Genomic DNA, 27,825 nt, shown 5'->3' with positions numbered 1-27,825 from the left:
TTTTATTCAGCTTTTTTAGATCATTGAAATGTCCTCTGTCCAACTACAGACTATCAAACATTCTAGCATGTTCATATAAAGATTCTGACCTCCCTCCCCCAAACTTTCTACCTTTATTATAACTTATTTTCAAATCTGGACACTAGAACTGTACATAATATTCTATGTTCACCCACATAATGCATTTGTACAAAGATTAGAATTTTGGCTATTTTATTTTCAGTTCTTTTCCTAATGACAGGACAGTTGTGAAAATGGCTTCAATACATTTTTCTTGGTACAGACCTCTTGGATCCCATCAGTGTAAATACTATTTTTTTGCCTCATACATAATTTTACACGTAATTATTTAATATAATTATTAAAATTGCTGTAAGAAAAAATTGGATGGGATAACTAATATTAAGAACACTAAGAAAAAATATAAAATGATCCTAATAGAATAAAAGTGATGGAATTAATTAAAAGTGTTTCACTTATGAAATAAAAATCAACTGTGAATATTGTACACAAGGATATCTGGTTTGGTAATAGTACTTGTGAAAAAGTATTAGAATAGTAGTTGATCACCAGCTGATTATGAATCAGCAACACATTCCGGGTACTGAAAAAGTAAATGCAAATTTTTTGGCTTTCTCAATAGACCTATAATTATATTTTGTATCAGTTCAGAAAATTTTATTTTCCTTTATTATAAGATTATATGTAATATTTTAAAAATAAAAAATAAAATGTATTAGAAGTAAATTCACATTCCATTAGTTCAGAAGTTTGAGAATTATTAAAAATACAACAAAGTGTCTTGCATTGTTCAATGTGAATTTATATAATCAAAGACAGACATGATTTAATACTGAACATTAAAGGTCAACCTGAGAAACAGTTTTTGTTATTACTGTTTTAAAACTTTTAAAAGATTATCCCATTTCTTCAGTTAATCATATACTGGGATTTTGTTTTTGTGAAATTTAATTTTCCATCAGGTAAAATGGCATTGCAATCTAATTGTTGCTTACAATATCTCTTGCAATGAGCTCTTTCATTATTTCATTGGTACCGCCATAAATTGGCTGAACACGAGAATCCACAAAAGATCTGGAAAAAAAAAAGATAATGAAGCATATGAATTAGCTATACCAATACTAATAAATAGAAATATCTGTCACAGGATATATCTTTTCCTACCAAGGTATACTCTTAACAATTATCTTGTTAATGGTGATTGGTAGCTTTTGAGAAAATATGAAATGCAAATTTTAACTTTCTGCAATCTTGTTTTCCAGAATGTTTCTAAGACCTATATGACCCAAAGCTTCTTGAGAATAAGGATGACAAGTATATTAAAACTCAAAATGGAGAAAAAAGAGGTATGATTCACATTTGCTGCTTAGCAAAAAGACAAAATGGAGAAACTCTGGCTCACCCAAAAGTAGAGGAGAAAAGAAAGAAAAATAATTGTAGCGAAGCAGTTAATGGTGAAAACACAAAGACAATTTTGGGGATGACTTACAACGTGGTGGTGAAAATCAGACGTGGTGGTGAAAATCAAAGAAATGACAAGTCAAGCTAAAACAGGTCGTATGAAAAACTTCATGAAATTCTTCATATATTTAAAATACGTATGTCACTTATCAAACCACATACAACATTAAATAGTTGAGCTTTCTTTTTAAATTATAATAAAACATATAAAATCTCTCTTTTATGTCAAATGTTAAGGAAAATGCTATGTGTTTGTGGGTTATCTGTGTTTGCGAAGTGATCCAACCAGTTTGTCCTCTTGTAAAATGGATGCGATAACTGATCACACTAACTACAGGAATAATTTTGTAAATGGACACATTTCCCACATCAGGTATTTTATGATGTTAATCACAAGACCCAAAATTCTACTGATCCCAAGAAATCTACAATATTTAATTATAGAACACCAATATAACACAGATGTTAAACAACTACTTAAAATAACTAACAAAATAAAATTAAAATGGACATAAAATTAAAGTGGAAAGTAACAAAGGGGCCATAAAGTTGTATATAAAGGGAACATACTACCTGAGCTTGCTGCTCACACTGAGGTAAGCTGACTGGAAAAGTAAAAGATTCCTGAAAAAATTATGCTAAGTTTGTTCAACTAAACTGCATGACTAACAAAATAAAAAAATGTAACTTACTTTGCAATTGGGTACTCCCACATATATCCCCATCCTCCATGAAGCTGCAAACACTGAGTAGCCACATTGTTCTGGAGATCAGAAGCCCTTAAAGCATAGGTAGATAAGTCTGTTTCAAAACTATTTGTATTGTGTACTCCAAAAACTGGTTGAAATTATTACTTCTATTTATCTAGCTGCATTATTTTTACAAAAACACATGAGAAGTTTTAACAGCTAGCAGAAATATCTAAGCAATCATACAATAATAATGATAAGTTATAACTAATGATAAGATTCAAAATCTCATTTTGGCAATGGCAATTGAACAAAAGGTTTTTAAATGTAGGTTTAAATTTAACAAGATGTTCATTATACATAAATGTTCAATACAAACAATTTAAGTTTACCTTCTACTGAAAATGTTTTCTACATCAGTTAACGTATGGAAAAATTATCTGTACCAAAATAATTTTCTATTCAGTAGTAAAATCTCCATATCACTATGAATGTAGCTAAAATCACATTCAACTACGTAAAAGAGAAACAGCTTTAAGAACGATACTTTAAATATTACATTGGAGAGCAAGATAAGCATGTTGTGAATGGCAATACCCAAAATATATATCTAGGTAAACCCATAAATAAGCATTCTGCACATTGCTGGAAATACTACTAAATAGGTATGTACAACTGCAAATAGACGAATGATTTCCTTTTATTAAAGCTAAATATAATTGCTGTTTCAGTCCAGTATTATTTTATATTACTAGATGTTTCTCATCTGGACTTTAACCTTTGGGCTTATTTTAGTAATTTTTGTAAGAGACAAAACATTTCAGGAAAAAAAGTTTATGCTCTTTCTCTTAATTTTATACAGGTAGTCCTTAACTTACGACAACCATGGAAACAAAAATTTCTATTGTTAAGTGAGATATTTGTTAAGTGAATTTTGTCCCATTTTATGACCTTTCTTCCCACAGTTGTTAAATGAATCACTGTAATTTTTAAGTTAATAACACAGTTGTTAAGTAAATCTGATTTTCCGATTGACTTTGCTTGTCAGAAGTTTGCAAAAGGTGATCATGTGACCCAGGACACTGCAACTGTCATAAAATGAACCAGTTGCCAAGCATCTGAATTTTGATCATGTGATCATGGGGATGCTGCAATGGTTGTAAGTGTGAAACTGGTTATAAGTCCCTTTTTCAGTGCCGCTGTAACTTTGGTCACTAAATCAACTGTTGTAAATCAAGGACTACCCGTACCTTACTTCTTTTACCCATGCAGTTAATTTAATTTGGTATCTGTACACAGTATTCCCTTGGATGTGTTCACTTTGGTGAAACATATGTTAATATGTAACAGCAAAAATTTCCAAGAGCTGTTTCTGGCTAATGAAAAACAGAACAGTAAGCAATCTAGCTAAAGCTGTCTTATGTAACAATGGACTCCTTTTCCAGTCAGATTTAAGGGAAAAAAATGTATGTGTGTAATATATATAAATATATAGAATATTCTATTTAATTAATACATTGTTAAACAACTATTTATTTCATTCATTTAATAATGGATCCAATAAACATTTAGTTCATTCATTTTGCATTGTTATAGAAATCAAAGTTTTAATATGAGTCATTTTTCCCAAGAATCATTTAGAATATTGACTCTTTTGTCAACACAATCTTTCCTAGAAAATCAGCCAATAATAAAGTTCAACTGAAAGCTTGCCGATTAATCATCCTTCTTTCAAATCAATCCAGTACACTAAATCAATGTAATATCCTATACTTAAATAAAGACCCCCAAAGTATTTTATTTAAAAATTAATTCAGAACTGCATTGCATTCTGGCATGTAGCCCGAATCGTTCCAGCTTTTTAAGATGAATTTATAATATAACAGAATAATAGAGTTGGAAAGGACCTTGGAGGTTTTCCAGTCCAACCCCCTGGTTGGAGCAGAAGATCCTATGTCATTATGGGCAAATGGCTGTCCAAACTCTTCTTAAAAACATAATAATATTAAAAACATAATTTAAAATATAGTTAAAATATAATGTATTTAGGATAAACCATTAATTATGGTATCAAATTATTTAAGGATAATGCATTTCTCCAAACCAATGTCCCAGAAACTGCTATTCTTTATCGAATGCAGTATTTTTTATATATTACAAATGCTGTTCTGAATGGCATTATGTAGGTATCAAAACAACTATATACTATGAAATAGCCAGAAAAAAAAATCCTACTGTACTCCATATTTTTGTACTTTACGGTGTTAATCCCCTCTCCAACTTCTGATCTCCTTTTGTTTTCCTGCAGTAAAACTAATACCCACAAAGCTGGAAGCAATCATTGAGCTTCTTTCCTTCTGTTTTGTGCAGGAATCCAAATTCAAATATCCACAACAAATTACTTTTGAGCTTCAGTTTGAACATATATAGAAACAACCACCCCTACTCAAAAGGTTAGCAATTTTTTCTTAACATTCCATGGGAATATACCAGCATATAATTTAAATCCATTAATTCATGCTGTGCCATCTTAAACTATAAACAGGAGGTTCTGGCCTTTGCTATATGACACCCTTTCAGATATCTGAAGAATGCTATCAGTTTCTTCTTCTTTAAGGCTCAGCATCTTTCACTCCTGCACCCTTCAGAACCAAGTTTCTAGGCTTCAAGCCATCCTTGTTGCCTAGAATATTTTTTTTTGTGATAGCCATATTGCTGGTTTCTCTTTTCTTGAATTGTCTTCTCAGTTCTTCAAAATTAACAGGCTGGGCCTATTTTTGCTAGTATCATCTGCCCTCTTATGAATTAGCAGAAAGGAATAATTGTCAGTTGATTTGATGTAATATGCGGTGGCATCCCTAATCTGTGCTCTTAGCAGAGAGAAGATTTCAGAAACCAGTGGATCTGATTAGCACATCTGCACAGTGCAGGTTAGGAAGAGATTTGAATGCATGGAAGAAATCACAGGTCGGGGTGGGGGGGTCTGCAATGGAGTACACAAGAGGTATAGTGCAGGGAGGGTGAACAAGGATTGAATAAGTGCATGGGAGGTGTAGTGTGGGAGGTTACATGAGTCCAGTTGAGTGTGCAAGAGATGCCATGCTGATCAAACGTGAGGAAGTATGTAAGAGGCACTGTGTGGATCAGAGGGGGACTGTGCAGGTCAGAGAGGATATCTAGGGGTATGCGGGAGGCATGGCAAGAGTTGAGAAATGTGCATGGAGTTGCTGGGTGAAAGCATACAGGTGGGTGAGTGATTTACTCCAGCAACTTGCAACCTTCCCTGCTGTCTCCCCCATTTATTTTCTGGGGAAGCCAACAGGAAAGGTTGTAATGTTAACATGGGGCACTTGGCAACCGGTTGTAAGTGCAAATGAATTGCCAATCACCTAGATTTCAATCACGAGACTGTGGTGTGCTGGAACAACCAGAATTCTAGGGCAGGGACAATTGTAACTACTGTTCACTTAGCACCATTGTAACCTTGAACTGTCATTGAATGAAGGGTCGTATGTCAAGGATTGCCTGTATACCAAAGAATTTGATGCATCTCAGTGTTTGAAAGTGATTTGTGTGTGTTTCTAATTATTTCCCAGCTGTTGGCAAATGCTGTGTGTCTTCTTTAGCCACACCTATCTGGAAAGCAAGGGTAGCTTACTAGATTCATGAGCCTCAACAGTCTATGAATGAGTGAGAGATCATAGGCCAAACGTGCATGTTAACGACTCCACTTTAAAAGTTCATGTCTACACATATCAGCAAATCTAAGTTTTCATGTTCCACTTCCTTATTAATGGGAGAAATCTATTTTAATTTTTACAAAGGTATCAAGTAAAACATGGGTTCGGAGTGAGATACAGCTAAAAAAGATGCTATGTTGGGATGCGTAAACAGAGGCATCAGGTTTGATCATCTGCCCTAATCAGAACCATTTGGAATACTGAGTGCTGTTCGGGATGCCATAATTTTAAAAAGACAATGATAAATTAGAACAGGTTCAGAGGAGGGCTACCAAGAAGGTGAAAAGTCTGGAAGCCAAACCCAGTCAAAAAGTCTGGAAATCAAACTGAGAAACAGTTCAATAATCTGGATACGTTTCACTTGTAGAAAAGACAGCCAAGGGAGATAACGAAAGCAATCTTCAAATACCTGAAGTTCCAACGTACAGAAAAGTGAATGGACTTATGTTCCATTGCTCCAGTGGGCAAGACCAGAACCAATGGGTAAAAAACAAGGAAGGAGTTTTACACTAGACATTGGAAGGATTTTCTTCAGAGCACAAGTTGTCAGCCAGTGAAAGAGGCTGCCACACAATGTAGTGGTTACTCGTTCACTAAAGTCCTTCTACAGAGGCTGAGTGATCATGTATTAGAGATGCTCTGATGGATTTTGTATTGAATAGGGAGTGGATAGGATTATTTCTATAATCCCTTCCAGCTATGATTCTACTGAAATTCTGTTTAAAGCAAAACCAAGAGTGCTCAGTTAAGGCCCCTTATACATACTGTACATACTGACATATATTGTGAGTGAAAGCAACAAAATAGAACTGAAAATAGGGTAACCTATTTGAATTTTCTGCAGAAGGTATTTGTTCCTACAATTCTTGAGTACAATATGAGTTTATATTTATTGTCACTATTCAGATTTTGAGAACATACATATGACATTAAATTCTTATTTAATAGACATACCAGTATTTGGCCATAGATGCAGTAGCAGAATCCAGGCATTTCCGTGAATGAAGATCAATACAATTATCCAAAAATGTCCGACTTACACAAATCTGTGTTTTCAATTCTGCTAACTTGTGTTGCACAGTCTTCCAATTGAAAAAAGATACAATGTGTTATCTTTCAATACTTGCAACACATTATGAACATCCCAATTATATCTCCATAATAGTTGGCAATATTTTGCAAAAACTACTCTTATGTTTTATATTCAAATATAATGTCCATAGAAATTCAAAATTTAAAATATATTCACTGGCCCAAAGCAGTGATATTTTAATCACATTGAAACTATGTGAAAAAACATTTTAATCCTTAATATTTACAGGTAGTCTTCAACAATTGAGCCCAAAATTTTCATTGCTAAGCAAGACAGTTAAGTGAGTTTGGCCTATTTTACAACCTTTCTTGTTGGAGTTAAGTGAATCATTGTAGTTGTTACATTAGTAACACATTATCTGGCTTCCCCACTGACTTTGCTTGTCAGAAGGTCATAGAAGTAGATCACATGATCCTGGACACTGCAACCATCATATAGATCAATAGATGCCAGTTGCCAAGCACCTGAATTTTGAACATGTGACCATGGAGATGCTGCAAAGATCATGTGAAAAATGATCATGTCACTTTTTTCAGTGCCATAGTACCTTTGATCGGTCACTAAATCAATGGTTGTAAGTCAAGAACTGCCTTTATTTGATGCGGAGCGGAACCCCACCACAATTCTTTCTTACTTCAGTAGGTACAATATTAGTTATATATTAGACTGTGAAAGAATGTTATCTCTATGAAGACTTGTATTATTCAGTATCACCAATGGTAATAATAATGAATCTTTTTCAAAATCCTAGTTTAACTTTAACAACACAAAACTTTTATAACTGCAAATTTTAACCAGGTCAGTAAAACTGATCATGAACAAAAGCATTTTATATCTAATTAATCTTGATAGTACATCAGCTTTGTACCTAGAAAGAACATCAGTATTTATTTTTCTTTTTTCCTATTATACTCATAAAATTGAATTAATTTCATATGAAGAGCAATTTTATACAGTTAACTTTTCCTCTATCTCTGCTTTTATCTGCTATCCAACTCCCCTCTAGCACTGTGCTCTGCTCAGTCCCATCTCCTCTCCCATGTTGTTCTGACCAGCTATTCTCATTGTCTCCCAATGTATTTCCTATTTAATATGCATTCTTCCCTCCAACAAGTTCATCAAAAAGTAATAAATCATTTTTCTTTTGAAAAATATTTTTACTGAGCATGTTTCAAAAGGAAGTGCAGCTGCCTCCCTTATTCATTTCCCCAAAGAACACCTCAGGAGTGTCTGAAAACTACTAATTATTTCTGAAATTGGATTTCTTCTGCTTTTCCGAGTCAAGAATTTGTAAAAGAAAGTAAGTCCACACACATATTGATATTATAAACTGGCTTAAAGCCTTCTCCCCATCCCTAAGAAATCTAGAAATGAAAATGTTATTATACAGAATTATAAACACAGATTTCCACCCTCAGCAATTATAATACCTAGCACCAGGATGTATTTAAGGCATGCTTGCAAAGAAAGGATATAATTCTGGCTTTCAACCTCCTTTCAAAATATCAGCAATCCATCTATTTATTTATTAACTGTTAGTCTAATGCATAAGGATCAAATATAACAATGCACTTCATAGGAATATTTCTATTTTAAAATGATAAACTGAGAAACTTCAGAGAGTCTCCAAGTCATTTTCTAAAAGAACAAAAAGCTGGATATAATCTGCATACATGGGACAAAACCAAACCCCAGGAGTCCTAGAAACCATAAGGGCAAACAGCGGCCCTCAGCTAGAAATCAAAAGGAAGATTTCTAGATGTAAATTTTTCATCAGATGACCAGACAACCAGGTTTGCACCCCAAATGGAAAAAAAAAAAAAGGATTTCAAATTTAAAAATATTACTGAGGAAACAAATATTCTCAAGTTCTCACTTGTAAATGTGAAATTGTTTTCCCAAAAGCTTTTCGTTGTTTAACATAGCTTCTTGTTTCTTCAAACATGAATTCACAGCTAGCAATTGCCATATCACCGATCAAGAGCCTTTCCTTGACAGAAGGGGGAGAAGACATTCTCAGACATGATCATTATTAAATGGAAAAAAATATCATTATTTCTCTATACATTCTTCTGTTGTATCGTCCTCGTTTTTGTGTCTCTGGCTTTAAAAACCTTTCTGGTTTATAAAGATGTATATAGGTCTAAATCAGCCTTGTTAATTACATCAGCTGTAGATTTTAATTTCTGCTTTGAGTCCACTTTTGTGTCTGGTATGTTAAATGTTAACAGGAAAGAAAAGCTCTCAAATAATTTGACTTGCCCCAGATGCAATTGTAATATTTAATATTCTGGCCTGTAACATCAACATACATTTTACGCAGGGTAAAAATATGTAGTCTTTATGGATGATGGAAAAATTCAAAATTGCTCTTAACTGGTATTTTAAGATACCAGTCTGAAATTCAGCCTGTTTGTGGACATATTTTGAATAGGTACTAAAATAATTGAGAGATGAATCTGATTGTGGTATGCAGAAGTTTTGATCAGCATATGGAAATCAGGAGTGAGGAGCCAACAGACTTGAAATGTACATAATATTGAGTCAACTTTGACTCTCTACCTAGTGCTACTGTGTAAATGTATATGAACCTCTTGAATTGTTGAATATGGTTGGTATTCTACATGAAAACATAAATCATATTCTGAAAATAATACTCCCCAAGGAAAGATTGAGATAGAAATACTCAAAAGGCACTTCCAGTATTATACCCCTTCCAGGAAAAAAAAAATATTAGACAGGAAAACAAAAACAATGTAGACAAATACCTACCCAAATAGAACTGAGTGAAGTGAAATATTTTGAATAATTAATTATATTTTTGTAGGTGCTGAGAGAAAAGGGCCCTTTTTAACTGTTTTCAATAACTTTGTATTTTAAATTGGTGACAGAAAGTGTAACCTGTGAGATGGGGGTGAGACATTCTACCAGAGAAAAAAAATGCTAAATAAATTACCACCTCTCCTTTGGAGTTTTAAAAGAATGCTTTACTAGGAGCAAAATATGTCTTGCTTTGGATTCAAGACAGGCTCAACTGCAGCCTCCTAAACCTTCAATTTCCTCCCCTTTGAAAGCTAATGACAGGGAGATAGCTTTTCCTGACATTACACTGAAGTCCACAAAAAGAGCACTAAGGCAGTGATTCCCATAGAAAGAGGAAAAGAAAGACAGGGGAGGGCCCTAATAAAAAGCAGGTTTTGCTTCTATAAGTATCTGTACAATAGTTATAGAACAGGAATGAGATCTGATACTACATATTTTAATATTGAAATATTAACGTTGCTAAGTATATTCCCCAAATCTCTCTCTCACATATTACATCATGTTATATAAAAGCTGCTAAAGCCTTGAAAGAGAAAATAACAATGCAATTCTGGGTGCAAGATTTCCACCCTGAAATCAGTAAGTGGTAGCTGTCAACATCTTGCATAGAAGCTTAAATGTCATCCAGCATAATCTGTTGCTAGCAGATAGTTGCAATGACAAATAAGTCCTTTGTGTTATTCTTTGATATGGTTTCATATCTCAGCGTAGTTCCATGTCTGTCTTACCTGAGGAAGCTCTGACATTAGATAATAGAAACCTTTGTTCTCCTGGCCAAGTAGTGCACTGGCAGGCAAGCGGACATCTTCAAAAAATAGCTCAGCCGTGTCCTAATTTTAAATAACAGAGTCACATATTTGCCAGTGTACCTTAAACCCTGTATCATAATGTTTCTCTCTTAAAGAAGTGCCATGGGCACACAAACGCATTAAAATAGATGGAGTAACACTTACCAATGTGATTACTTTCCATAGCCAAATTCCAAGGTCTAAGTAACATATAATAGTGGAAATCAATCTTTGTTCTACTTAGTATTTATTCTGTTGTCTTATAATGAAGGACGCAAAAAATCTCATTTTATCACAGATAGGACATGGAAGGCAATTAGTATTTCTACATCTTTGCTTTATTTTCCCAAAAACCCAAGCCCTTGTCCTCCACCTTTGAGTGATAAAATATCCTGCACTTCTTTTTGAATGCACTCACTCTCCTTTCCTCTCCTCCCCTCCCCTCCCCTTACCTCTCCCTTTTCTATATTTGAATGGGGCAAAGCCATGAGTAGCCAAATCTTCCTACCACTGGATCCAGCTGAGAAGTCATGTTGGGTTCCATAGCTTATCAAGAGAAAGCTCACAGGCATTCAGTAGGTGAAAAACACTGTTATGGGGACCATTAAGATTAGGACACAAACTTCTGCAGCCATTTGCCAAATATATTTAGCTTGCTATCTAATGCAATGATAGTTGAAATACACTGCTCAAAAAAATAAAGGGAACACTTAAACAACACAATGGAACTCCAAGTCAATCACACTTCTGTGAATTCAAACTGTCCACTTAGGTAGTAACACTGATTGACAATCAATTTCACATGCTGTTGTGCAAATGGAATAGACAACAGGTGGAAAGCATAGGCAGTTAGCAAGACATCCCCAATAAAGGAGTGGTTCTGCAGGTGGTGACCACAGACCACTTCTCAGTTCCTATGCTTTCTGGCTGATGGTTTGGTCACTTTTGAATGCTGGCAGTGTTTTCACTCTAGTGGTAGCATGAGCCGGAGTCTACAACCCACACAAGTGGCTCAGGTAGTGCAGCTCATCCAGGATGGCACATCAATGTGAGCTGTGCCAAGGTTTGCTGTGTCTGTCAGCATAGTGTCTAGAGCATGGAGGCGCTACCAGGAGACAGACCAGTACATCAGGAGACGTGGAGGAGGCCGTAGGAGGGCAACAACCCAGCATCAGGACCACTACCTCCGCCTTTGTGCAAGGAGGGACAGGAGGAGCACTGCCAGAGCCCTGCAAAATGACCTCCAGCGGGCCACAAATGTGTATGTGTTTGCTCAAACAGTCAGAAGCAGACTCCATGAGGGTGGTATGAGGGCCCGACATCCACAGGTGGGGGTTGTGCTTACAGCCCAACACCATGCAGGACGTTTGGCATTTGCCAGAGAACACCAAGATTGGCAAATTCGCCACTGGCGCCTTGTGCTCTTCACAGATGAAAGCAGGTTCACACTGAGCACATGTGACAGACGTGACAGGGTCTGGAGACGCTGTGGAGAACGTTCTGCTGCCTGCAACATCCTCCAGCATGACCGGTTTGGCAGTGGGTCAGTAATAGTGTGGGTTGGCATTTCTTTAGGAGGCCGTACAGTCCTCCATGTGCTCGCCAGAGGTAGCCTGACTGCCATTACGTACTGAGATGAGATCCTCAGACCCCTTGTGAGACCATATGCTGGTGCGATTGGCCCTGGGTTCCTCCTAATGCACAACAGTGCTAGACCTCATGTGGCTGGAGTGTGTCAGCAGTTCCTGCAAGACAAAGGCATTGATGCTATGGACTGGCCCGCCTGTTCCCCAGACCTGAATCCAATTGAGCACATCTGGGACATCATGTCTCACTCCATCCACCAACGCCACATTGCACTACAGACTGTCCAGGAGTTGAGGGATGCTTTAGTCCAGGAGTGGGAGGAGATCCCTCAGGAGACCATCCGCCACCTCATCAGAAGCATGCCCAGGCATTGTAGGGAGGTCATACAGGCACGTGGAGGCCACACACACTACTGAGCCTCATTTTGACTTGTTTTAAGGACATTACATCAAAGTTGGATCAGCCTGTAGTGTTTTTTTCCACTTTAATTTTGAGTGTAACTCCAAATCCAGACCTCCATGGGTTGCTAAATTTGATTTCCATTGATAATTTTTGTGTGATTTTGTCAGCACATTCAACTATGTAATGAACAAAGTATTTAATAAGAATATTTCATTCATTCAGATCTAGGATGTCTTATTTTTGTGTTCCCTTTATTTTTTTGAGCAGTGTATATTTCTATTGAGTTTACTACCCATGCTTAGAGCAATTATCTGGGACTTACCTGTGCTTTAAGTCCTATTTTTTCAAGCTTACGTCCTTTAACAAAGCCTTTCATACCATTTTCCACCAGGAAAAGGCTAATTCCATGAGCAGGGGAACGGGCCTCACGATTTGTAACAGTCACAACAATAACCAAATCCGACATCCAGCCATTTGTAATAAATACCTGCAACAACCCAGAGAGATATACTTGAATTGTTTTATTGTAATTGGTTTTTTTTTTTTTTTTGCCTATTAAGGACTTAATCCCCTAAAGTCTGCCATTCCTTATTAGTTCTTGGATTCATTTCTTACCTTTAGGTGAGTTTTCCAGTTTAAATAATCACCCTTTGAAGTCACAGAAAAGACACTCAAAGATAATCTAAGATTCCCTGAAGCAAAAAAAAAAAAGTCTTCCTGCTAATACACAATCTTATTGCATGTTCCAAGAAAACAAAATATTTATTTATTTACAGTATATCACACATTTCTGTTAGCAGCTCAAGGCAGCATACATAGTCCTCCTCCTCCCATTTCCCCCCACAACACTGCTGCTTTGAGGAAGACTGGGCTAAGAAAGCAAAGGGCACAAAGTCATCCAGGGAGCTTCTGGGCTGAGGGCAGACCAGAACCAGGTTTTCTGCACACATAATCCAACCCTTTAACTACTACAAACTATATATTCATTTATTTATTTTGATGTCTTTTGTTGTCAGTCTTGATTTCTGGTGCCTGCCTGAACAGTTGCAGTTTTCTTGCCAAATTTTCATAAGTGATTTGCCCTTACCTGCTTGCTAACACTGAGAAAGAGTAACCCGCACAAGGTTACCTAGTGGCTTTGTGACTAGAGTAGAACTAGAATTTATGGCCTCCTGATGTCCTATCCATTCCACCAAACTGCTCAACAAGCTTAGCACCTATTCATCCAATGAAATCATTAACTTTTTTGTATCACATATTAACTGCTTTCCAGTGCATTCCAAATGACACAGAAATCAAAGGCAACTAATTTTGGATAGGTGAGGTGGACATTAATTTCTGTGTCAGTATTTCACACATGTTTATCAACAGATAACACCATATGCTCTTCTAAATTTGAGCACACTGACATTGTCTCTAGACCAGTAGTAGTTTCCAAAGCTGTTCCTCCTGGGGGATTTCAACCTCCATACTCAGAGGAGGGTTGAAGCATAATATATAAGTTTGTGACCTCCAAACTTAGCATAGGTAATTGTGGCCTTGATAATATGGTTGGGCACACATCAGACCTGGTTTTTAGTTTAGTGCAGATAAGACATGATCTGAATATCCTTGGATGGATAGTTGCTCTTTACTATGGTCAGATCACTTCCTTGTCAAAGTGAAAATCTCAGCTGACTTGAAACTCAGAAAGAGTGGCAGACCCATTACTTTGGATTGCCAAGGCATTTAATGGATCCAGATGGTTTCCAGGGAGCTCCAGAGGGGATTCCCAACAATTTGGTGGGCAGTTTTGTCTCATGCCTGCTCAGCCTGTGGAATCCAGAGATGTACAATTGCCCCAGCATGGCTTCTCTCCAGTTACAATCCCAGTGAGTGTCAGCCCCACCATACAAAGCAAACCAGGGAATCAATTCCTGAGGAAGGCTAAAAGAATGTTTATCAAGTTTTGGTATACTACAGAGTTTTGAAAGTCTGGTTGAGCTGCACTTCCTCCCCTTTCTTATATCCCAGTGAATTAGGCAGGCATTAATCTGGGCCACTTCCAAAAGCCAACTTTGCTCTGGACTTCTAAAATGCTTAAGGAATAGTTTTGCTTAAAAAGTAATACTTTTGCTTAAGTAATAGTTTCTGCATATATCCAGCAAGGTCATCTTCCTTATTCGCTACAGTGAGCAGTTTACTGATGAGCTAAGGGAAATGAAAGAGATTCCTGGAATGATGCTGGCATAAAACCAGAAGTGGACACAAATGAAAACCGATAGAAGCTCATGTTTGAGCCTACACAGTGATAATAAGAATGCAAAACATTAATTCTCTCTAAAGCTTATTGGGTCCACATATTTCCAACAAGCAGAAAAAGAAAAATGGAAAAGAAACCCTCACCCTTCATACCCACCAAGCACAATCAACATTAAAAAACTTATCACTCTCTCTTAAAATGCAACCAAACATCTCTTCATTCCATACCTTACTCCAATTTCTATATATCCATCTCTTTAAACTCATCTCTTTCTATTAAGTAGTAAAAGTCCAGTAAGGGTTATTAGAAATATAAATATTAAGACATAATATATTACAAATTATATTTATTACACCCAGTCTGAATCCTTCCTTTCCATCGGAAAAAAAATCCCCATTTCCTCTCTTTGTAATCAGTCCCACTCAAAAAATAATTAAACCAGCATTAACCATTATCATCCAATCTTAATGAAGATGCTGTTAAATATCCTTCCAAATAGCAACCCATTATCTTATCCCTGATCAAATAAATGAGGGCCTTTCCTCAATTTTGGCTGCTATGACAAATATGCACCTTGAACAGGATATCTGGAAATAGCGTCTGATGCCCTGATCATTTGGGGATCACTCAGAAGCTACAACTAATTCAACATGTATTGGCAAAGTTCCTGACAATATAATCAGTAGAATCAGTAGAACAGTAGAATCGCATCTACCCTGGAATAACTATCCTGGCTGCTTATTAGCTTTTGAGTCCAGCTGAAGTGCTGCTGACTACTTTGAAAGCCCCTAACAGCACTGGCACCAGATTATGTTATACAAATCATGCCAGAATAGAACCTGCTCAGCCAGTATAAACACTTAGAGGGGCCAGTTGGGGGTCACTCATACTCTGCAAGATCTATGGTGAGTGGATCACAACAGGCCTTCTCAGTGTTGGCCCCTATTCTTCGGAGCACCCTACCCCAGAAAAGAGGCTATCTCCCTCCCTCTTTGCATTTAGGAGGCAATTAAAACTCTGTTACTCCAGTGGGTATTTCGCCTTTAGTTTGTCCTGGTACTTCTTGAACACTTAATTTTAATTTGCTGGGACACTGTAGTATGTCTTTAACTGTATATACTAGTTGTGTGGTTCACTGTCCAGAATTGATTTGGGTAGAATATAAATACAGTAAATAAATAAATCATACCATATCGATGTCAAGCATTTTTCTCAAGGTATATAATACTAAGGTGGATTTATTTGGTAAAAATCACATTCCCTTATTTTGGGAATATTTGCAGTGCCTTCTTTATCGACACTGTTTTCACTTTCCAGAGGTCTACTTAGCAAAGAAGTAGATAGGAATATGTGTTGAAATTTAATATTTTCAATATTTCTTCCTTATACTGAATCCACTAAAATCTTCTCTGCCCCGTTCTCCACCTGCAGTTCTGCATTATGTAGTCCATACTTTTACTTTGAATTGATGGAAGAAATCATTATGGAAAAATGAGTGAACCAATTACAGAATTTATTAAATTTTAAAATTGGATATGGTAGGAAACTGAGATTGGAGATGAGTCCTTGTTTCATGATTTTCTTACTTTAAGATTTGGTTATAACTTTGGAATATATCATGTGTTAAATGACTCATGAAAAGTTGGCCTGCTTTCATTCCTCTTTCTAGTCATTTTAAATTACATGTAGGTGAAAGGATATAAAATATGGATCAAATTTAATATTTTTATCCCATTTTGTGTGACTTGAATTTAAATTTGTAAACTTTTGCAAAAATCCTTATGTTGTCAAAAAAAGTAAACATTTTACAAATCATATACAGGTGAAACTCGAAAAATTAGAATATCGTGCAAAAGTTCATTTATTTCAGTAATGCAACTTAAAAGGTGAACCTAATATATGAGATAAGACTCATTACATGCAAAGCAAGATAGTTCAAGCCATGATTTGTCATAATTGAGATGCTTATGGCTTACAGCTCATGAAAACCATAAATCCACAATCTCAGAAAATTAGAATATTGTGAAAAGATTCAATAATCTAGGCTCAAAGTGTCCCACTCTAATCAGCTAATTAAGCCAAAACACCTGCAAAGGGTTCCTGAGCCTTTAAATAGCCTCTCAGTCTGGTTCAGTAAGAAGCACTATCATGGGAAAGACTGCTGACCTGACAGTTGTGCAGAAAACCATCATTGACACCCTCCATAAGGAGGGAAAGCCTCAAAAGGTAATTGCAAAACAAGTTGGATGTTCCCAAAGTGCTGTATCAAAGCACATTAATAGAAAGTTATGTGGAAGGGAAAAGTGTGGAAGAAAAAGGTGTACAAGCAGCAGGGATGACCGCAGTCTGGAGAGGATTGTCAGGAAAAGGCCATTCAAAAGTGTTGGGGACTTTCACAAGGAGTGGACTGAGGCTGGAGTCAGTGCATCAAGAGCCACCACACACAGATGGATCCTGGACATGGGCTTCAAATGTCGTATTCCTCTTGTCAAGCCACTCCTGAACAACAAACCTCACAAGCGTCTTACCTGGGCTAAAGAAAAACAGAACTGGTCTGTTGCTCAGTGGTCCAAAGTCATCTTTTCTTATGAGAGCAACTTTTGCATCTCATTTGGAAACCAAGGACCCAGAGTCTGGAGGAAGAATGGAGAGACACACACTGCAAGATGCTTAAAGTCCAGTGTGAAGTTTCCACAGTCTGTGTTGATTTGGCGAGCCATATCATCTGCTGGTGTTGGTCCACTGTGCTTCATTAAGTCCAGGGTCAACACAGCTGTCTACCAGGAGATTTTGGAGCACTTCATGCTTCCTTCTGCAGACGAGTTTTATGGGGATGATGACTTCATTTTCCAGCAGAACTTGGCACCTGCCCACACTGCCAAAAGCACCAAAACCTGGTTCAATGACCGTGGGATTACTGTGCTTGATTGGTCAGTAAACTCACCTGATGTGAACCCCATAGAGAATCTATGGGACATTGCCAAGAGAAAGATGAGAGACATGAGACCGAACAATGCAGAAGAGCTGAAGGCCGCTATTGAAGCATCCTGGTCTTCCATAACACCTCAGCAGTGCCACAGGCTGATCGCTTCCATGCCACGCCGCATTGAGGCAGTAATTGCTGCAAAAGGGGCCCAAACCAAGTACTGAGTACATATGCATGCTTATACTTTTCAGAGGTCCGATATTGTTCTATGTACCATCCTTGTTTTATTGATTGCATGTAATATTCTAATTTTCTGAGATTGTGGATTTGGGGTTTTCATGAGCTATAAGCCACCATCATCACAATGACACACCACGGCTTGAATGATCTTGCTTTGCATGTAATGAGTCTATCTCATATACTAGTTTCACCTTTTAAGTTACATTACTGAAATAAATGAACTTTTGCACGATATTCTAATTTTTGAGTTTCACCTGTATATATGATTGTGCCCTATCAGCTTTCTGTCTGAATCTCAAATCTCAAATACATAAGCCAATCTATTTTATTTTCACAACACTTGTAAAATTGGTAATTTTATAACAACAGTACTAGCAAAAATGTACTATTGAAATGTATTTTCCTTCTTGGTCTCCTGAACAATCTTATCAAAGAAAAATAAAAGCAATTTAAACAAAACTATCCTGCAATTTGTAAACAACAATTGCATTTAGCAGTATCCATTTTGACATTTTCTCTGAATCCTAAACAATATACTCACTCACCAGGAGGAGATGACATTTTTTCCCCTTTTATATATGCCCCTACAGTCAAGTTTTTATTTGCCTCTTTGGTCTCTCCAGGCAATTTCTACCAGGGAGACCATTCTCCTGCCAATTCTTTTAAGCTGTGAAATATCTGAGCATTGGTTACCCTTTGCAGACTAGTCATGTTACAGCATTAAAAGGCCAAATTCTTCAGATGGTTTTATAATGTTCCCCAACAAAAGAAGGACAGAAAAGCACTTGCTAAGTTGATTGAGATTTCGAGTCATCAGCTACAGTCACCATGTTACTCTGGCAGCAGGAGTCCTCGTCCAAAATGGAAAAGGTGATGACCTGGCATTGCTTGATTGAAAAGTTGTAGAATACCAACTCCATAATTCTCAGCACTGATCTCAAATGGCTACATTTACTAAATGGCTACGTTTACTAAAATGGCCAAGTTTACTAAAATTAAAAGAATGTATCACATACCTTACTGCCATTTAGAATCCAATCACTGCCATCCTTTTTTGCAAATGTTTTCACACCCTGCAAATCACTAAGAAGAAAATAGTTCTTACTAATGCAACATAGCAAATGCACAATGTTTAAAGTCTCCCAGCCTAAAGAGGAATTGCAAATGACTTCCCACAGTGATTCTATTTTTTTTCTTTGATGAAGGCCTTTTACACTGTTATTGAAAAAATCTGAAGGCAATCACAGAACTTGGGGATTGACCACACAGTGCCTGTGAGAACGTATGGGACCTGCAAGTCTCCAAAGTTAAAAAAAAAATCATATACATTTGATAAAAAGTAATTTTGTGAGATCATCAATACTTTAAAAATGTTGGCATCCTCAGTTGAAATGCTGCAAGATTTTAAGAACATCAACACCTCCCCTGTCCACCAAAATTATTTTGGGATAAATAATTGTGGATTGAATGCATACATAAGAACACGTTTCACAACTTGCAAGAAACTACCAAGCTTGGGATTGGTACATTGGGCTGCATTTATCAGGAACAAATTTGGGCTCCATCCAATGTTTCTACTGTGAAAATAGGAAATAGAAAATGTTGTCTTCCTGGTTCATAGTTCCATCCAGAACTTTGTACTGACCAGAATGCCCACCAACTTTAGACTTTATGTAGGAAGGAAAGGCAATATTTTTCAGACCCTCAACTTCCAGTATCACTACAAGACAGTAGGAAGCCTGCTGCTAACATCTCTAGAGATAGTGGAACCCAAGCAAGTTGGTCCAATTGTTTTAAATTTTTGACTGTTCAGAGGGTTTTAGGGCTGGAAATGACATATTTGGCCTTGCATTGGCTTAACTCATCTCCAGCATAATTTTTCATTTTTGTGCCAGGAATTTGCCAGTTTGTTGCAAAATTTGGGAGTCTATTCTTGGCTCATTTGCAAGCTATGGAGGGTTAAAGGAGATAAATGGAAGTATAGTTCCACATATTTTTGGTATAATCCACCGCTTTATAATCTTGGGTTGTTCTGGGAATTGCAATGTGGTAGTGGGGAGGAGCACAAGCAACCTATCATATGTGCACCCTGCTGGGAAATTTTATTAGGGATCTTATTAATGCTCACAAGTCTGCCTCAGTGAGAATTAATAACTAAAATGTATGCCAAAGACTGCATTCTTAAAGAGCGTGCTTACCTTCCAGCTCCAGGTTCTGTCATAGCTATTGCACCAATACATCTGCCTGCTGCCATTTCTGGAATGAACCTTTTAATCTGCTCTTTTGAACCATAGTTTGCTATATAAGGCATGACAATATCAGAATGAAGACTAAATCCTGGGCCTGAACAATTAGCATACATCCTGGAAAGGGAAAATATCAAAAAAACCATCAAACCAGATCTGTACCTGAGTTTTCTTCAACTACAAAGAAGAAAATTATTATCAAATTAGTCTCACAATGTCATATTTTAGATCAGCTTTTTTCAAACTTTCAACCTTGAGAGACCCTTGAAATAATGTTTAGATCTTAGGAAACCTTTGCATAAAAAATGCAAAAAGTATGAAACAATACAATCACTTCTAATCTATACAATGCATATTTTACATTATCTACAACAGCAAATTGTCAGGCTGGCATGGCAGCTGAATCATAGTGCATATAAATTCTCACCACTACAAGTGCTAGCATTGCATATAGTGCAAAATTCAGAAAATTGCTAAAAAAATTTGAAACAGTACTTTTTTCTTCAGAAACCATATCCTAAGTAACTGAGCTTGAACTCACACAGCTTGCCTTGTTGTGTGTCATGCTGTATATTATGGAAGCATTCCTACTTTTATTTGGTTAGATTACTGCTAAGAATATACGGTCCATTTTTCCATTGCTGCATATTTTTCAATTTTAATCTCCCAAACATTGAACTTAGTGGTTTCATAATTGCACTGTATCACCAACATAACATTTCACTTTGTGCTCCTCTCCATGAATTTTGCTCCTGTTTATCCACTTATCTTTTTAGATCTTGTTGGCTAAGACTTTCAGCGCAATTACAAATAGTAAAAGGGAGAATGAACATCCTTGTCTTGAGCCTTTGCAAACTGAAAGACTTGTGGAAAGTGTTCCATTCACTGTGATCTTTGCCGTTTGGTGTTGCTATATCATCTCCGCTCAGGTTTTGCATTCTATTCCAAGATTCTTTTTGTTTAAGGCCTCTAGTAAAATAGTCAATTCCACAACATACAAGCCACCATGGCTTGACTCACACTCACACTAACTTAAAGCGAGACCAAATGTGTTATGCACAAATACTTTTCAGCTTAAGAACAAGTGTTTGGATGGATTTAGTGAGGGAAATATCTTCAGCTGTTTGTTTTTTTTTAAGGATTTAAGATTGCAAGGAAAAGAATGAAAAATCTAGTTATTGCTTTGGCTTGGAAATGAAAGGGAGACAAACAAAGGATGGACACCCAGTGTTGATTATGACCATCCAGTCTTTCTTACCCAATAACACTTGCTTTTGTTTATTAAATCAATCTCCTTAACTTTCTCTGAAACTCATACTTCTTGCCTATATCTGTCTCTATAATGCAAGATAAACTCCTCTTCTAGTTTTCGTTGCCAGCAGACCAATATGAATTGCAAAAGGGAAAATGTTGTGAAGTGATGAGAAAGGAGTTCAGCTGCTTATGGCAGAATGAAGGGACTGATGCCAAGAAAAAAAGAAGAGAGATGTTTGTTCTGTAACCACTTTGGGATCTTGTATTTGCATGTAACATAGGAAGGAAATCCTGATCCAAGGAAAGGAGAGATGAAAGGCAGCAGCAGAGGTCTGTGTTAAGTGGCAACAGTGACTATAGCGGAGATGAATGTGGAAGAATGCTCTTGAAATACTAGTGAATTTATCACCACGAAAATTCCTATCCAATTTAGGTTTTGCCTTTACTCAAAATATGCCTTTGTTGTCAATGAATTATGTCACCATGAAGACCAAATTTTAAGATATAGCTATCAGAGGAAATAAGGAGAAAAAAACAGTAATTATAGGAAAATATTATAAAGGAAAGAAAAGAAAAACATACTGCTCTTCCCAAACGATTGCTGAAGACAACAGATCCCCTCCAATGCCTTCATTTTCTTCTGATATATTGATACCAAGCAAACCCTGCTGTCCGGCTTTTTCCCAGAGCTCTCTGCTTACTTGACCAGCTTTTTCCCATCTACAAACAAAAACCAAAAACAACAAGTAAAATCGTGGAATTCTCATAATTTACTTAATAAAAATGCAAAGTTGATTATTTTTGGGGGAAAGATATTTAGAATACAGCATACATAAAAAGACAAGTTTACCCACTGGACTAAGCCAAGTTTATACCGTTATTTGTTAAATTCATAGTAACTTGCTTGAAACTGCTGGGATTGCCATAGCTAAGCAGTGTAGTCATATGATATTGCGTTTTATGACCACACCATTTAGCAATAGAAATTCTAGCCCTAATTACTGCTAAACATAGGCTACCCCTAATATAAAGAAGTGATGTAAAAAATAGTAGATTTTTAAAATCATCCACTATGATGACCTCTATGTTTGCCTTAGCAGAAACAGCAGTTTGGAGTTAAAGTACATCCCAGTTGCACAGTCACTTCACTTTACTGATCTTAAATCACTGGAATACACACAAAAAACCCTCCACCAATCAGATCTCACCCCCAGCTGAGCAAGAGTTCAATGAAAACAAGATGAGGAAAGTCTTCTGAAATTATTTCAACCACTTTTATCAGCACTGCCCTTTGGAGCCATTATAGAAAAGGTTCCAAATTCCTGCTGAGCAATCACTGGAGAAGCAGTGTGTGTTTAGATGTCTGCTGAGATACATAAATTGTTAATTCAGTGAGGCTCATGTAATTGAGAAGATTAGTTAACTTGCCTTATATCATCTAATTAAATTTGATGCAGCGTTAAATGTGAATGTATTTTCCATTCCATCCCCCATTTTCAAGACAGCAGACACAATGCAATGTAATTGGGCCTACAGCGCCTGGGTGTATGCATAAAGTAAAATTTTTTTTTTTTTCCAGAGAAAACCACTAGCAGTTCTAAAACTGTTATTAACCCTATAGAAACTCTTACATTAATGTTATAGTTCTCCACCAGGGCAAGTGGCATAAAATCAAGGATTATTTCAAACATGAGAAAGAGAAAATGAGAAATGGGATTTTGTGCATTTAACTTACTCTCCATGATATGGTACCACAGCTTCCTGGAAGAATTTTCTCACACTTTGCCGGAAAATGTCATGGTCTGAAGAAAAGATCCTTCTAATTCCTATGTCCATTAATGTTTTAGCTGAGGAGGGTTCAAAGCGTGTTGACTCATTATTTTCAGTCTGAAGGTTTCTTTAAAAAATAAAATTAAACATAATACTTAAAAAGTCATCGTTTTGTTTAAATTCTGTCTGTTAAATTTATATGTACTTCCAAACAATAAATTTATGTGTACTTCCAAACAATAAAACATTTTAAAGTTTACTTTTGTGGGTTTATTAATGTTTTGAGGTTTTTAACCTTTCAGTTCTTTTTATTTTCATGTTTTGGTGAGGTACAAAAAATATTGCAAGCTATGATTGACAAACCTGTTCCTTTGCAGTTTTCCTCCACCACCTACCACAGGACAAAACTATAATCTTGCATAGCAATTAAACAAAAAAGACTGACAAAGTTTTAAGATAGTAATGGAGCTGAACATTGATAGATATAAGTCATATTTTATCATCATATTGCTGCACTATTTAGGGAGTTTGAACAGGAGAACTCAAATTAACTTAAACCGTACTTAAGACTTTGCTACTTTTCATTTTTTTAAAAAACAAACTTATTCACATATCCAGTGACATGAAGTGGACTGTACAGAAGATTATACCCTAATAATAAAAGTTATAGTTAGTCCTCAGTTAACAACAGTTATTTAGGTACAGACATTCAGCAACAGTTTGAAGTTACAGCAGCACTGAACGAGCAGTACATACGACCAGTCCTTAAAGTTCTAGCATCCCCACAGTCACACGATCGCAACCTGGGCACTTGACAACCAGCTCACACTTGTGATGATTGCAGTGCTCCGCAGTCATGTGATTGCCATTTGTGTCCTTCCCTGCCAGCTTCCTACAAGCAAAGTCAACACGGAAAGGAACAAGGAAAGTTGCATGTGACATCACAGTTTACAAATACATTGCTTAGTGACAAAAATTCAGGTTCCAAGACTGTCATTAACCAAAGACTATCTGTATGTATAAATTACCAGAAGATTCTTTATTGTTTTTCCCTAACAAGTTTACCTGTCATAAATCAACACAGCTTGCCCTCTATACCAGAAGGTAATGATGAAAACTCTAGCAAAACATATGATCTATCATCATCATAAATGAGCACTGATATGGAATAAACCTAATGCAATTTTGATATATAAACTTCTGTTAAAAGAGTTTCTCAACAATTAACGTTCATCTTGAGCCGAAATTAATGTTTTTAATCTGAAAGTTAATAAAAATGGGAGGAAAAAAAATCAGATAGCTTTCAATAGTAGATCAAAGACAGAGTCATGGTAGCTGATCAGTCTCTTAAAAGACACAATCTTCCTGAACTGCAGGCACTCCTTTGCTGAGAAAACTTGAACAAGTAAAGATTATTTGACATAATGTATTTTGGTGGAGTTTGCAACTGTATCTTAATCCTTCTGTTTCATTACCTCATATATCACACATAAGCACCAGTGAATCAACACAACACACCAAATACTAAAATTACACAAGCTACATTTGCACAACACAGGCTAAACTGCAGTTGGCTACTTTGTAATTTGGTATGTCATAACAAACTTACTGTTTATTTATTGTTGATTTTATTTGTTAAATTTCTATGCCACTCATCTTGCTGAGGTGACACATCTTGCTCTGGACAGCTTACAATCATATAATTAAAATATGATATTAAATCTTAAAATAATAAATAAAACCCATGTATTTAAAATTCAGTTAAAACTCAATTAACCAAGATGGGAGTAAAGTGTGCATGGGGTGGAGGTGGTGTCTGACTAATCCTTTAACCGCCTCCAAGATGCCATTCCCCCAATAGAGCCCCAGACCAACTGGCTGAGCTAGGTCTTCAAGCCTTTGAGAAGGCCAGAAGAGTGGGGGCAGATTTCATCTGGAGCGGCAGGATGTTTCAGAGGGCAGGTGCCACAGCAAAAAAAAGCTCTGTTTCTGGATCCCTCTGGCTGAATTTCCTTGGCTGATGGGGTTCACAGCATGCCTGTTATTGCTGGTACAGTTAGGGTGGGCTAATCCCATTGGGATAAGATGGTTCCTTGGAGACCCCCTGCCCCCCAAGGATCTTCAACTACCCTCAACTTTGTTTTGTAGCATGCTGTCCATATTGCTAAAAACTTTCACTTTTGATAATCATTTTTTTCTAAAAAGGCTATTTATTTGAATAGCAGTGCCTTCTCTGGAACATTCTAATAATCAGGACTTCTCCAACTTTTCAGGACAATGATACCCTAAAATAATAAACAAAATTGTATGATGGCTCCCCACGAATGAAATTACTATATTTGCACTATGATTGGGCATTAAACGTTACACTTATTTTAATGATTCAAATTTGATTCATATATCACACAGATCCTCAGATTTTTGTGGTACTCTAACCTCCCACTGAGGCTTGCACAAGCAAAACAAGAAGCAAAGTTTGGAGCAAGTTTTAACAGCACACCTGTTTTGCAAATTGGGAGTGCTGACAAAACTCACTCCTACTTTGCCTGGATGAGCCCACAGTTGACTTGCACAAGCAACATGGGAGGCAAAACTCAGAATAGGCACTCCCATATAGCTTGCAGTATGACAAATATAAATACTTGGTTTGCCTTCTAATGAGTATAACTATCTAGTATTTATCATTACAGTTATAACTATAAACTGTGTAATGTTTAAAACTATTGTAAATTAGCAGAAGGCCCAAAAGAGGAAGGAAGGAAGGAAGGAAGGAAGGAAGGAAGGAAGGAAGGAAGGAAGGAAGGAAGGAAGGAAGGAAGGAAGGAAGGAAGGAAGGAAGAAAGAAAGAAAGAAAGAAAGAAAGAAAGAAAGAAAGAAAGAAAGAAAGAAGGAAGGAATGTTGCTTGTGCAAGCTTGATTTTTGAAAACAATGACTCCCAGTTGCTTGTAGCCCCACAGAAGGATCTGATCCACAGTTTGGGTACTCCATACCTAACCTTTTTTCATTTTTGGATATAATTTTTCCTCCCCAATTTTTCTCAGCTCTTTACTACTCAATTCCTGAATTCCTCTTCTTCCTTGATCTTGTATTAAAGGACTTCTGAGCCATCACAATAGTTTGCTTGAGTTTTCTACTACTAAAATGGTCATGGCTTCAAAGAAATAGGTTCATTAGCCAGCCTGCAGAACCACAGAATATCTCCAAAACATACATGGAGAACATTTGTTTATTATTATCTAATATTATTAGTATCGCTCAAAAACCAAAGACACACTACCAGCTCCTAATTGTAATCAGATCATAACAAGGCCAATTCCAATCAAACAGTCCTATCTGTTCCCCAGATTTACATAAAATAGAGAGTTTCATTATTAATATGAAAGAAGATAGGCTTTACTGTTTTTTGCCAGCTATATAATAAAAATTGCTAGTGATAAAACAATCAAAGCCTGAAACATACCCAAATCTAAGATCCTTACTAAAAGCTGTGCATGTCAAATGATGAAAATCTCCTGCCAGGTCAATTCATTTTGGGCAAATGTTGAGGTTACCTGTTCCAGGCTGCAAGAATGCTGCCGACTATTAACTGATAGTGGAGTTAAATTTGGGGTATCTATTTGTTGAAAGCTAATAGTCATCCGGAATCTTGCAGCGCACCTCCCTCCTCTCTTCTTGTGTTTGGTCTACGGCCACAGATTTTAATAAACTTCCTCCCTTCTTACTGCCTCTGTGTGCCGTTATATTTTAGGAAGAGTGCGGGACAGAGGGGGAAGTGTCAGGCCTGTCATAATTGGGGCAGTGTTAAATGTTAAAAAGTGTTAGTTAAATGTACTGGGAGGTTAGATGGCTCTTTCGCTTGGAAGGAACTTTTCAGTGGGACTGCCACCCCCTTCAGCCTTTTTAATGTTTATTGCCACGCTTTGTAAAGCTGTTCCCAGGCGACAAGAGAGTCCTTACCTCACCAGGATCCTCCTCCCTCCGGGACAGCAGAGAGATCTCAACGCCTGGCTGACCAGCACCTTGCAGACGGACGCGGCCATGTTGCTTTTAATTGCTTCCTTGAAACAGTTACCGTAGTTTGCTCAATGTCCTGGAGCCTCGTAAACCAGCCAGGAGAGGCGACTCTTTGCAGCTTTTATGACTCTTTGCAGCTTTTATGGATGGGCGGAGAAATGGAGTTGACCAAAGGAACTATTTCTCCGAAAACATTGCGCGGAATGCCGCGCTAACGCTTCACTTCTATAGCTCAGGCAGTTCTCTAAAAAAATAAAACCCGTCAAGCATAAATAAGAGACGAGTAATACTGCCACGGAGAGTAAAGCGCTTTGGTAGCGCCTTGCTCATTGTTGCTTCTCACGCTAAAACCAAGTTTACTCAATAAACTGCAGTGTTGCAACTGGGGTGAGGGAAAGAAATAACTTCAGCATTTCACTATCAAATGGTTAGCTGCACGGTCATGTTCCAATAAGAGCTGTTTCCACGGAGAATCGGAACCAGGAATAATTGCACCAGCGCTGGATCTCATAACACTCCTCAGACCCT

The 27,825-nt window shown here is 36.9% G+C and overlaps 1 protein-coding gene and 1 long non-coding RNA gene across 2 annotated transcripts in view; one reads left to right on the top strand and one right to left on the bottom strand.

The window, feature by feature from the left end:
• LOC113415667 (uncharacterized) overlaps positions 1-3,882 on the top strand; it is a 6,136-nt gene extending 2,254 nt beyond the window's left edge. Inside the window, exon 2 of the long non-coding RNA XR_015746516.1 lies at positions 1,284-3,882. This is a non-coding gene — a long non-coding RNA (uncharacterized LOC113415667). The remainder of the gene's footprint in view (positions 1-1,283) is intronic.
• Positions 197-27,825, bottom strand: ACADL (acyl-CoA dehydrogenase long chain). Its single transcript, XM_026673172.2, has 11 exons — positions 27,241-27,825; positions 23,248-23,409; positions 22,095-22,232; positions 20,211-20,375; positions 19,029-19,095; positions 12,927-13,091; positions 10,556-10,657; positions 8,881-8,994; positions 6,866-6,993; positions 2,175-2,261; positions 197-1,095 (listed from the first exon to the last, which is right to left on the bottom strand). The coding sequence occupies exons 1-11, from the start codon at positions 27,321-27,323 to the stop codon at positions 1,002-1,004; spliced, it is 1,305 nt and encodes a 434-aa protein (XP_026528957.1). The 5' UTR covers positions 27,324-27,825; the 3' UTR covers positions 197-1,001.

Source organism: Notechis scutatus, chromosome 1, assembly GCF_049901735.1.
Source record: "Notechis scutatus isolate UNSWTSFEM ecotype Mainland chromosome 1, rNotScu1.2, whole genome shotgun sequence".
Classification (NCBI taxonomy): Eukaryota; Metazoa; Chordata; class Lepidosauria; order Squamata; family Elapidae; genus Notechis; species Notechis scutatus.
This window is presented reverse-complemented; position numbering and strand designations above follow the sequence as displayed.

Bases quoted from the DNA above. Each gene is read 5' to 3' on its own strand.
- ACADL (XM_026673172.2), bottom strand. From the start codon at position 27,323: ATGGCCGCGTCCGTCTGCAAGGTGCTGGTCAGCCAGGCGTTGAGATCT. The intron at 10,658-12,926 runs GTAAGTCCCAGA...ATTTAAAATTAG, and splicing joins AAATAGGACTTAAAGCACAG to GACACGGCTGAGCTATTTTT. The intron at 1,096-2,174 runs GTAAGTTACATT...TTTTTTTTCCAG, and splicing joins TGGGAGTACCCAATTGCAAA to ATCTTTTGTGGATTCTCGTG.